The following is a 12,636-nucleotide window of genomic DNA, read 5'->3' on the forward strand; positions in this document are numbered from 1 at the left end:
GGGGGGGGGAGAGTTAGTCTGTCTTTTCTGAACGTACACGCAAGATCATTTTGCCCACCCGCTGTGAAAGACCTGGCCTTAAAAAACGTGTTGAACTGTGTTAACACTTACAATATCAATCTATCCTCTTCTTCCTCGTCTGCCCTCCTGTCCTGTTCTATGGTAACCAATCTGTCTTCTGCACTCGTCATATTTTCTGATGATGTTCTCTTCCTTCTCTCAGTCAGGCTTATAAATAAATATGACAAACAATAAACACAACGAGGTTTTATACACGATCGAATATGTCATTCAGAAAACACAAGTGGCTGCATCACCAGACACCAACGATGTGCGGAAAAGTCAGACTGGGTGTTGCGTTCACGGCGCCTCCTGCAGGGGAGTTTTGGAGACCATAGCAAACATGGCAGCTGCAGTCAGAATGCGGACGTGGAGCTGTCCAACCAGAAGAGTTTTCTGTCCATGGCTGGTCTTTTTTGTAGTTTTTATCAACACTGTAAATGAAGCTGACGCAGCACCAGAGACGGGACACTGGAAAGTAACAGTTGTTAATGTAAGTACCATTTAGAAACACAAACCTGCAGAACCGCTAGCTAGCGTTAGCTACATCTGCCTTGTTATGGTAGCTCGCTGTCAGATGTGTTATTAGTCGTGTCCCTTGTCCTTCAGCAGTTGTCTCTTATTACCCAGTAATGTACGACTTGCTGTCATTAGCATCATTTAATAAGATGCGTTTATCATAAGAACACAGATTTTTTTAAAAAGCTAATTAGCTATTGTGTTGAATAGCCAATATGCACTTCAATGTTAGCTGATGGCTAACTTGCCAGCTCCAGTTTAAGAAAACCAGCACTCCTGTTAGGTCTGGAAAACTTCGATCTGTGCTATGAGCCAACACCCCAGTTTAGATGTTCAATTTTTGATTAGATCATGGTGTTAACATATTTTAAGTCCACGTAAATTCAAGCTTGACCTGAAGGTGTGTTTCACCTCTGGTTTAGCAGTAGCTAGATTTGGTCCGAGGACAAGTGAAAAGCCTTGATCAATAATTTAAGTGTTGAGAAGTTTCAGTTTCCTCGGTCCTGTCTCGTTGCTGTATTAGGTGTTCTCAGCTGTAGGATCCATACTGAAGAAACAGCTGACCAGCTCTTATCTGAATAGATAATCAGATAGTGTGTTTCTACCTCACTGACAGGTCTTATTCTTTAATGTGCAGACATCACCAAACCTAATTTCCTTAAAATATGAACTATATAGTAAATAAGCCTCAGTAAATATGGTTTGAAGAGTCTCTGGCTGCATTGTAGTTCACAAACGTGTTTTCTACTATACAGACCTCAAGACTGCTTTTTTTAAGAAAATCCATGTTTAAAGGCACTGATATTGAAATGCAAGGTAAGAAATCACCTAAATTAGCTAATGGCTTATCACAAAAATGTTGTGTTAAAACATTTTCTCTTATCTTTTAGTTTTGCCTTCTGGTTGTCCGGAGGGAGTAACTTTCACTATTCACTGGCTTTTGAAATATTACCCCTGCTACAATGAGTTTAATAATGTTGAAGTGAGTACAATTTCTGCTTGTCACACTGTTGTTCACTCTGTTGTTTGTCTGGTTGTGTTTCTTTTCGATTGTTGAATTGTGACCTCTTCTGTAGGAGATGTATGAAAGGGTTCCACTTAGCCATGGGGAGGGTCTGGATCCAAATCCTCTTGGACAGGGAGAGTATATCGAACACATACACAGTCCAGTAACATGTAACTGTGATCTGCACTCCTGTTCAATACTCAGAGTGAGTTTGCTATTTTACTTTCCTTCGCACGGTTAAGATACCTGAAATGACCTTTATGTCTCATTATTATGGTGCTGTCACTGTTTTTCAGAAAGCCAAAGCTGAGCCGCATCCTGTCGGTCTACCTGTTGAGAATGAAGCGCTTGTAAGAGAGCAGAAACTTGTATTTATTACAGAACCAGGAAACTGGTTGTAATTTAAGATAGATCAAACTGTGCTATAATGCAACAAAAGAAACTATTAGTCTGTACCTATCATCCTGTGTTCATCAGGTGTTTTTTTAAGCGCGCTGTTTTCTTGCTGTTTAGATGTTTGGGTTTTTTTTTCCCCTTAAATGTGATAATCTCTCTGTTGCTTTTGCAATACTTCAGTATGTAAATCACACCAAATGGATCACTGAGGAGTATGATATGAAGAACAACAGTATTATCATCAAAGAAAACGTCATTGCCACCACATGGAGGGATGGGCCTTATCTTCTGATTGTCAAGATTGTATCTAGCAAAGAGGAGGCCAGTTGGAATTTAACAGGTGTGAGGAATTTTCTTCATGCATTGACTGCCATATAATCACTGTTTTGTTTTATTTGACTTTTTGTAAGTGTGTGTTTTGACAATCAAACATGGTAATAGTATTGAGAATAATTAAATTTTGATCAATTCCTTCTCTGAATCCCAGTTGATTTCTAGATTTTCATCTTAACTAAAATAACAACCTAATGCTAGAAAGAGTATTTTATTTTATGTTAAATTGAGTTTTGATTTCTGAACTAACTTAATAGTAACTCTAGAAAGATTTTCACAGTTTATTAGCATCTCAAACAAATCTAAATGTTTGAGAAAACACAGATATTCTTTATTTGTCTGATGTTTGGACTTTGATTTTTCCAGTTAATGTGGAGATGAAAAGCGATCACGGCTACCTTTCTGTCACAGAATGGCCCCTCAAGATTGTGAGTAGATAACTTTAAAAAGTCTCCTTATATTATATTGTTTTTGGCTCTAAGGAGTACAGGACAGAGTCAGAAGATACACTTCCCAATGACCCAGTCAGACTGGTGTTAGGGACACTTGAAGAAGGGTGAGCCTCTTTGTTAAGTTTTGTGAGGCTTTTGGGGGAATGATCTGGTCACAAGAGTGGAGTGTCTGGTTTGCAAAAAATATTTAGGTTGGTGGCAAGGAAGACCTGCATGAATGCCAAGATGGAAATATTCTGCAGCAGAACATTTCATTGTTATAGGAAGAGCAAAGTTACTGTCTTTACCAGCCTGCGGTTTTATTGTTTTGGGGGGGGCATGCCACAGTTGATAGATCCAGACCTCAGTCAGAAGCCTGTCCAGGAAAAACTAAACAAAAAGTGTTTTTTGTGGGGAGAGCTCAAGTAAATTTCAAAAATTGGTTTCCATTTAACAAAGAAAAACTGCTTCCATATGTGACTTGTTTATAGACTAATCTCTCACTGTCTGTTTGTAGTTCTACATGGTCATGTGCATAGTGTACATCCTGTACGCCCTGCTGTGGTTTATCTGGGCAGCCTGCTACTGGAAAGATCTGCTTAGGATCCAGTTCTGGATAGCAGGAGTCATATTCCTTGGGATGGTGGAGAAGGCAGTCTTCTGTGCCGAATATGAAAACACTAATACCGTCGGCAGCGCTTGTGAGTGTCTGCAAATATTTCAGCTGTTTACATGTGAGGTAGTTGCCTTCTTTAAAAGGATTTTTTTTTCTATTATAGCACAAGGATTGTTGATTTTTGCTGAGCTGGTCTCTGCCCTCAAAAGGACTTTGGCTCGATTACTTGTCATCATTGTCAGTTTAGGCTATGGTATTGTAAAGTAAGTCTTATCATATTTGTACACACAATATCTTTTAAATAAAAAAAAAAACAACTTATATTTACAGGAAAACAAACCTTTCACTTCTTTATTTTTTCTGTTTTCCTGTTTTAAGGCCTCGACTAGGAACCGTGATGCACAGAGTTGTGGGACTTGGTGTCCTCTACTTTGCCTTTGCCAGCATTGAAGGTGTCCTTCGGATTATAGGGGTGAGCAATGTTCTCTGACTATTTTTTTGCACTGAAACTAGTATTTGCGTGTGTTGCTAAAATACACATGCTACTATGTTACATTCAGAAACTGACTGTGCTCAGAGCAGCGTCTCACTTTCCTGATTGATTCTAATCTTCCCAAACTAAAAGCTATCAACAACGGTATATTTTTACGCAAAGGGAAGTCAAACAAATCCCCATCTTTGATTGGCCAGTGTTAGATGAGGAGTGAGTCAGCTGTTTCACGGCTGCTTAATTAAAAGAAGTGGCCTTTATCTTTATTAAAAGTCCTTAATTATTTGTCAGATTGTGTTAGACGTGACATCACATTTTGTATATTTTCCTGATTTGTTTTGGGACCAAAAATCAAGGGTCGAGACAATGGCCCTGCCTTGATTACAGCAATTATTCTGGCTGTATTTGAATCCTGCGCCATCTGGTTTATATCCTTCCAGTGTAACCACCAGCTGCAGTAATCAGTAGTTATTATACTTCAATAAAACAGGAAATTAACAGTTTTGTTAATTAATTAGGTATGGGGCTTGGTGATTTTCTTTTTTGAGCTTTGGTGAACGGCTGATATTTTGGTTCCTTTTTTTAATCACCTATTCTGCCTGTGACCCACCCACACCCCCAATCTTTCCCCCCCTTTCTTTGTGAACTTTGTTCCTACTCTGTTATCACCTCTAGGCAAAAGACTCTGATTTGGCCCTGTTGGCCAATATTCCCCTGGCTCTGCTTGACTCTTCTTTATGCTGGTGGATATCCTTTTGTGCACCTTCAACCTTCCCCTGTGTGGTTCCCTTCTGTTCTTCACCTCCTGCACATAAGACAGTATTAAAACAGGAGATGATGATCAGCAGCTGTCTTTCCCTTTTCCTCAGATATTTGGCAATTTAGCAAAAAAGCATTTAGCATATAATAAGAAATGGCTCTAAATCATTCTTTTTTGTTTGTTTGTTTGAGAAATTTGTAAAAGCTCTCTTTCTTTGGGGTAAAAAATCAGCTGCTCTTAATCTCTGTCCTCACCTTTCAATGCATAATAAATAAATTGAATGATAATGTTAAGAGTAATGAGCTGCCTCTGTCTAAAGTTACATGTCTGACTGAGTGGGGTGAACTCTTCTAGAAGTAAATAAAGCATCCATTGTCTTTATGTGTCAGATTAGCTTATAGTATTAAGTTTATATTGAAGATTATTTCTGACAATTTGCACTTGAATATTTTGGTAAATACAAAAAAACATTTGGGTGTATGATATATAATAATATGTGATTATTTATTCTAATATTTATATCTGATGGTACACAGACAAATAATAAATGTTGAAACTGAGAATATATCTCATGTTATCTTCTGAAACAATTATGTGCTTATTTGGGAATTGATCTTTGCAATACTGAATAGAATAAAAACATACTTAAAAGAATAAAAGTAAAATATTAAAACCACTGTATCCTTTTGGCTAACTAGGAGAGGGATCAGGCATGTTGATTTTAGTACACAGTTCAAAAGCCAGCATTTGTAATGTCAAAGTACAATCTTAATGTAATCAGAGCATCTGGGAAAACACAATTAAAGCTAAATCATATATCATATAAATCATATATCATATATACAAGTATTCAAACAAAATATGCTGTGAATTTAGTAAATTTTTTTGGAAAAGGGGCATGTCTCCATAGTGAAAAAATCCAGTAGAGAGTCTGTACTCTGGAACTGTTGACCACTGAAAATATTTTGCGTTATAAAACCATGAAGCTGCTTAAATCCTCTATGAAGCATGAATAGGTGGAAGAACCAACTGTTTTAAACAAATGACAATTATTTACCTTGGTCTTCAAACTCTTACAGAGTGTTGGTAAAAGAAGAGATCTTCCAATACATTGGTAAAAAAATGGCACTATAAATGTTGAGATGATATGTTTCTCGCACTGAATTTAAATTAAGCACTTCTTTTCAATAATTAATAAAAACAGCACACAAGGAATAAAATCAGTTTGTCTGCAACTTTTCAGTGTCAACCGGAATATTTAGTCTTTTCTTAATTGGATACAGGATTCAAATGATTTTTGATATTTACCCTGATTTACACCAATTATTTTTATAAAAAGGGTTGTGTCAATTAGTCATTGAAACAAAAGTGAAGACCATGTAATGTTTAAACATGCACATACAGTCCATTTATTTTCACATAACATTTAAAGTTCCACATGTATAATTGGATTGTAGTTGGAGGGCTTGTGCAGGTAACAGTGATCATTTGTTTTTTTCTACAGACTTTGTATATATTAAATCCTTTATGTGCTGTTTTTTTTTTATTTATTTTTTTTTTATTTATAGCTCACTTGTGGAGTTCATGAAAACACCCTCTTATGTTGATGTTTAGCATAGTTTATAGGTAGTATCTCGTGTGTGTTTCCCTTGACTGCCACTAACATCTTTGTCAGCCTGGCACAAACCATCAAGACTCTGAAGCTGAGAAGAAACCCTGTAAAGTTGTCTCTCTACAGGCACTTTACAAACACATTAATATTTGCTGTGATTGGTAAGTCCTGCATCTACAAATGCCTTGCGTGACTGAAAAGTTCATTTTGACCGATTACACTTATTTGTATTTTAATCCAAGTAAAACATAGAAAGGCAGAAATTCCCACAGTATCCATATAATTTGACATCTTTTGCTCTTCTTGTTTAGCATCTATAATTTTCCTAGGCTGGACAACGAAAAAGTTTCGATTAGCAGAATGCCAGTCCGTAAGTATGGATGAGCGTACTTATCAGTTGTCCAGGTATGCATCATGCTGATATATGAATCTGTTTCTGTTTTAAGGATTGGATTGAGCTTTGGGTAGACGATGCGTTTTGGAGATTCTTGTTCTCTGTTATTTTGCTCGTCATTATGTTTTTATGGCGACCATCTGCAAACAACCAAAGGCAAGTTGTATGAGCAGACTGCTAAATCTTCCAGCATTGACTCACAAAGTGAACTGATTCTTGTTCTGTTACAGGTATGCCTTCACACCTCTCATTGATGACTCTGATGATGAGGAGATTGAGGAGTTCATTGCATCTGCAAACCTCGGTACAGTAAAACTAAAGGAGAATTATTCAAAACTCTTGCTGCACATGGATGTGGAAAATAAACTGACTAAAGGTTTACAAGTTTTAAACTAAACAATGCAGTTTTAAACTGTGCTGCTTTTTCTTATGACATTGAAAGATGTTCTTCATTAATATAAAAGCAAAAGGTTTCAGAGGAAAGTGATTTAAATAAATAAAATAAGTTACGAGGGCAAAGCCAGGGCCTCCCAGCAGAATCTGATGGACAGCAGACAGAGCACTCGCTGTATAATGTCATCATGTAAGATAAACTTTTGTTCAGGGTTTGTTGATCACAGCTGCACATTTATCCGAACCTCTCCTCTCTTACTATCTCTGTCACTATGAACTAAAACCAGGTTTTTATCAGGCCTATCTTTTGTTTTTTGTCTTCTTTTGCTTTTTTCTTTTGCATTGTATTTTGTGGAGTGTGTTGCTGTTGTTTGAAGTTGCCTTCCTACATCACTGCTGCAGTTATTTTATGTTGGTGTGATGTTACTTGTGACCGTGACACTTTAGGCACTAAAGCTCTGCAGGTTAATATGCTTTCACCAGTGGGGGAAATGTTGAGTTGCAGGCAGATGTTTATTATCCCGGTGCCATAAAGTAAAAGTCCTGCCATGTTTTTGGATCTACCTGTGCGTTTAGAGCAGGTGTCTTGACTAACATGCTCATCTACCTTGCAGTGGAGCTGAGCTGGTTAAATTCAGCTGGTTTAGTGACTGGTTGGAAGCTGTCGGACAGGACTTTAATATCATGGCATGTGGATTATGCACCTCTGGTTGCAGGACGTGAAGCGAGAGGAAGGCAGACTATAGATGGACAAATGAGCTTTGACCACCTTGCATTTGAAACCGATGATGATTTATTACCCCTTTATAATTTTGTGGAATTTTACAAATTTATAAATACATTATTTTATTCGATGTATGATTAAATTCAAACCAATTTTAGCCCCACAGTGGTTAAAGCAGTATTTCTTTCTTAAAACGATGTAATAAACGCGACTTATGAGGGCAAAGATGTGTTTTGAATTCACAAAAAATGTCTATCGGGTTTCAGATACATCCTGTTTAATTCAAACAAATACTCTAAAAGTACTTTGAACTATATGATGAGGTTAATTCAGAAGAACTAATATGAGAATAAAAAGATAAATTTACATCAAAAGTTTTTATAGGATGTGAAATTATTTTCGAATGTCAAATGGTGAGCTGTGAACATGATCTAGTGTAAACTGAACTTTGAACTAGATCTTGTGAAGTATGATTGTGCATAAAGGGGTCCAGAACACTAATCTGTGATTGCCTTGGTTTGCTTTTCACCCTGTGACTTTTTTTTTTTTATCCAGCTGATGGTATAAAGTTAAGAGCAGCTAAAAGTGAGACAAATGGTACAGCAAAACCTGCAGATACAAACCCAGTAAGTTATACAACTACAATTTTTGTTACATTATTAAACCTACTATTATTATTTATTTAGAGTAAAAGCGACTAAGCGTTTCTGTCCAAATGTCTATGTTCAGCAGATGGCAGTGTTTACTGATTGTTTTTTCCACTTGTTCAGGACGAAGACTTGAAGTGGGTGGAGGATAACATTCCTAGCTCTCTTTCTGATGTGTAAGACTCCTTTGAAGTACACAAAAGTTTTTGTACATCATGGTATTTTCATAGAAGGTGTTTGTGACAGAGTTGCTCTTATATGTTTTGTCACCTCAGAGCTCTTCCTGTCCTGCTTGACTCAGATGAGGTAAACACTACATCCCAAAACACAACTCATACACAGTACACACATCTTATTTAACCAGACACGTTGGTGAAAGTTAAATCATCTTAACAATAACAGTGAGAGTCAAAAAGAGATTGTTGTGCAGCTTGATGAGACTTGACATCAGGGGACTCGTGGGCATCACAAAGAAGTTTACCATCCATAAGTCCTGGGTTGTTGATAGAATGCTATAGGTCAGAGTTTCCCAGTTCTGAGTGGTTTTGTAAAACTAAACAAAAGCCCCAACAAACCAAAAAGGAAACATTTAAAATGTGTGCCATTAACTACAGAAAGCAAAGCTTTGTGAATGATACGTTGTGCCTTTGCCAGTCTGTATAACTTTGTTGTTGTTGGATTTCTGAAAGTAAATGTGTCATTTCAATTTCCTTATTACTCCCCAGGAAATCATGACAACCAAGTATGAGATGTCAAAGCTGGAATGAAGCGAAACATTTCCAGCCATCTGCTGACATGAGGGGAGAATGTAGTAGCTGCCCCTGACTCTGAAGCTGGGATTTCCTGCTGGGTGGTGCACGAGACCTACTTAATTTTCTTAGGATGCTACTTCACAGGGTGGTGCAGGCCACAGTTCCACCAGGATCTCTGCCAATTTTCTTTATTGTTACATATTCTACCAGAGAACACTGACCGACATGTTCACCATCTCCTTCGCTGGATCAGTTCTGATTTATCCAAAGAGTGTTTCCTTTTATAAAAGCTGTATAAATATTTCTTTTTAAAGAAATTTGCTTTGGCAGAGATCTGACAGTGAGCATCCCACATAAACATCCTTTCAAATGCACATTAAAAGTCTTCTTGAGGGTGTCTAGATGTTGTTGGTGGGTTGAAATATCTTAGTCGATTATATATGGTGGGATTAATAATTAAAAATACCTTTTTCTTATCAAAATAATTTGAGGTTATTTTTGCAGCTAGAAGACAGAATTTTTATGCCAGTGTGATCATGAGTTAACGTTTGGTCACTTTTGGTCTTTGTTTATATATACACACACACATCTATACAAATAGAACTGAGATGTCTTCAGAAATTGAGCTACTTATTATTTAAAGGCGCACAGTTTTTACAGGATTGAAAACCTATGAAAATGGCAACTTTGCATACTGAAACACAAGAACTCTGACTACATATTTATTTGCTCCTGTGCACTTTTAAGATCAAAGCTGTGCCTACATGTCAGTTTTGTGCAAGGCCTAAGATGTTAAGTTATTGGCAACGTCAATAATTATGGTGTCTCCTCTTCTTTTTTTTTTTTACACTGAAACTGTATCTGAGAGATGAATATTGTGAATCAATGTGTGAGAGAGAAGGAAAAAGCATTTTGTACAACTTGAATTTAACAGGGTTTAGTCGTGTAGGATTAGGGTTTACTGTTTTATTTTGATACTGCTTTATGGCTGTGGGTCGGCCGATTTATTGTCCTTTGTATAAACAGCAATGTGCTGTACATCTGATGCAGAATTATTTATTTGAGTTTCAAGTGTACTTATAAGTTAATGGACGTTAACAGTTATCATGTAAGTGTGTTTATATTGTTTCCATCTGCAAACTGCAGCTCATTGAGGATTTTTTTTAAATATTTTTTTTTTATTTTAAAAAGTCACTTTTTCGCATTCAGAGTCACCTTAATGATGTCCATGCGCTTTCGTTTAAGTCTTAACTGTATCCTTTTTATTATAATTTCAAAAGTGGCAGGCCTGTTCTTGTCAGTGTGTGTTTGGGGTCGGTCTGCTGTCATCCTTGTGTGTTGTCTTGAGTAAATTTAACAGCAAAATGTGTCATTTTGTCCGTCGTGCTGATTCAATTTTATAAAATATATTTTCTAGGGTTCATCATTAGCGCAGGTTGATTGCATAACTGGAGTTAAAATGTCCTTGATCCTTTTTTTTTGTGCTGGTTGGAAACCTGGAAGTATTTTTGCTTATGATGGAACGGTGTTGCTCTGTTATATAAAACTGCAGACACCTGCAACTGACCATGGATTGTTTATACAGATGGTTTTTGGCTGATTTCTGTTATTTCATAATTCAGCAAGTGAAGAATTGTTTGTATAAGACTCTTCTTGTTCTTTTCTTTTTGTTTTTTTCCTAACAAATGTCATTAAGAACTGGGATTGAACTTTTTATACCAGCAGTTTTCTTCCCTTCCTTCTCAGGAAGTGTGTACAGTACACTCAGATTAAATACTATTAAATTCTGGAGAATGTTTCTTGATGATGATTTGCAGTATTTGGATGTCTTAAAAAAAACAAAACATTTTACTATATTTGTGAAATCTGTTTTAAAGCGGAGAAACAGCACACAGTTATTGGTAAAAGTCTTGAACAATAGGAGTTATAGTGAAAGGATAGCAAGTGGAGCTTAGTTGCTGTTTTCCATTCAGGCCTTGATGTGCTTGTAACTAACAGGGTGTGACTTGTACACAGCCACTTCATATATTAATGTTAGAAGTCCTATTGTAATTTAACTTATTCTACCCCCCTTATTTTTAAATGTAGTTTTTGCCTCATCTACATAAGCTTCACTTCAAGATACAAAAGATGGCAGCTGTTGGCATCTTTGGAAAATACTCTTTCTAATATTTTGGGAACTTTCTTTTAAAGTGGTTTGGAGACAATAATCTACATAGTTCAGCTGCAAGTAAACAATAAAAAATATGCTGACAACAGCTGATGGATTATGGTAGAATAAATCGCTACATAACTAATTTCTACAATTGTTTTTCTTTGCTTTCCCAAATAAATTAATTTATTCCATATTAAAAGTGATCCACATGTACACCTTTCTTACTTTTTCTATTAAATGTAAAGAAAGTTATCTGTAGCATATTTTGTGCAAACTTATCATCTTTTTTATGCTTTGGTAGATCAATGAATACCTTTAATCTACCTATGTTTTAAACACATTTAAAGAAAAAGTAAAAATTTTGTACTTGAACATGAAAGCACTCAATTTACCATTTGACATGCAGCACATGTCAATTTTTAATTTAAAAAAGGTGGTCAAAAATTTCACACACTTAAAATGAGTTAAATCCTGGACTGTTAAGTGAGATCCTTATTTCTGCTTCTTGTTGCTAATAATTTTTATATAGACATTGGTATGCATGCCATTTAGTTAGTGTAGCTGAGTGTTTTCATGATAGTGGCCTTTTTGCTTGATGTTATTTCCGTCACATCCGTTTCATGCAGTCCAGAATTGACAATAACAATGAACAGACAACAAATGTCCCTCACCAACACCAGAAGAAATGGGTCTTGAAATAATACAGGATCAAAAGAGAGTTGAAATTAGACCCAATCAAGCTTTGTTTTTTTGTATTTTTTCTTTAAAAAAAGTTAATGACCCTTGTTAAATTCTTTTTCTGCCCGCTGGATCATACAAAATAACTTTGTTTGAGTTACTTTGTAGAGTTTACAATGTTTCTGTAACTTTTGCATTAAGCATGAAAAGAGTGCAAACAACCCTGCTCTGGTTGTCTCCCTAATTTTATTGTATATTTTTGTAAGTACTCCCCAGTAAATGGCTTATTTTAAGCTGTTCGTTGCTCTCCAACTGTCTCCATTAATAGCCTTCCACCTGGGAGTGGATGAAACTTTAAAGAGGTCAAACACAACCTGGCAATGTGCAGGAACCTGGTATATTTATCAGCACTAAGGCAGATAGTCATTTTGAGAGTGGAGTGTAACATCAGGGCATGTGTTTTGATTCTCACCACCCACTTCTGTCTGGAAGCATGCAGCTCCTCTGGCCCCTTTTATTGCAAAGTAAACCCCTGGATGGAGACTTGAGAGGGGGACCCTATGAAGCAGGTTGAGAGAACACATGTGGTGCGCATTACCGTCTTTACTTTTTCTTTAACAAACATGAACACTGAGATATGTTTTTATGTGTGACAGTTTGTGTTCTTTCT

General features: G+C 36.5%; 1 protein-coding gene across 1 annotated transcript; it reads left to right on the plus strand.

The window, feature by feature from the left end:
- Window positions 1–403: 403 nt before the first annotated feature.
- tmem87b (transmembrane protein 87B) lies at window positions 404–10,805 on the plus strand (the record flags this gene model as incomplete). Its single annotated transcript, XM_079248501.1, has 19 exons — window positions 404–553; window positions 1,335–1,395; window positions 1,470–1,561; window positions 1,656–1,790; window positions 1,882–1,935; window positions 2,162–2,321; window positions 2,681–2,742; window positions 3,263–3,446; window positions 3,525–3,624; window positions 3,740–3,833; window positions 4,527–4,598; window positions 6,276–6,384; window positions 6,535–6,593; window positions 6,670–6,773; window positions 6,848–6,921; window positions 8,290–8,360; window positions 8,505–8,557; window positions 8,657–8,687; window positions 9,107–10,805. The coding sequence occupies 19 exons, from the start codon at window positions 404–406 to the stop codon at window positions 9,146–9,148; spliced, it is 1,707 nt and encodes a 568-aa protein (XP_079104627.1). The 3' UTR covers window positions 9,149–10,805.
- Window positions 10,806–12,636: the final 1,831 nt, after the last annotated feature.

Source organism: Telmatherina bonti (genome assembly GCF_933228915.1).
Source record: "Telmatherina bonti genome assembly, chromosome: 11".
Lineage (NCBI taxonomy): Eukaryota > Metazoa > Chordata > Actinopteri > Atheriniformes > Telmatherinidae > Telmatherina > Telmatherina bonti.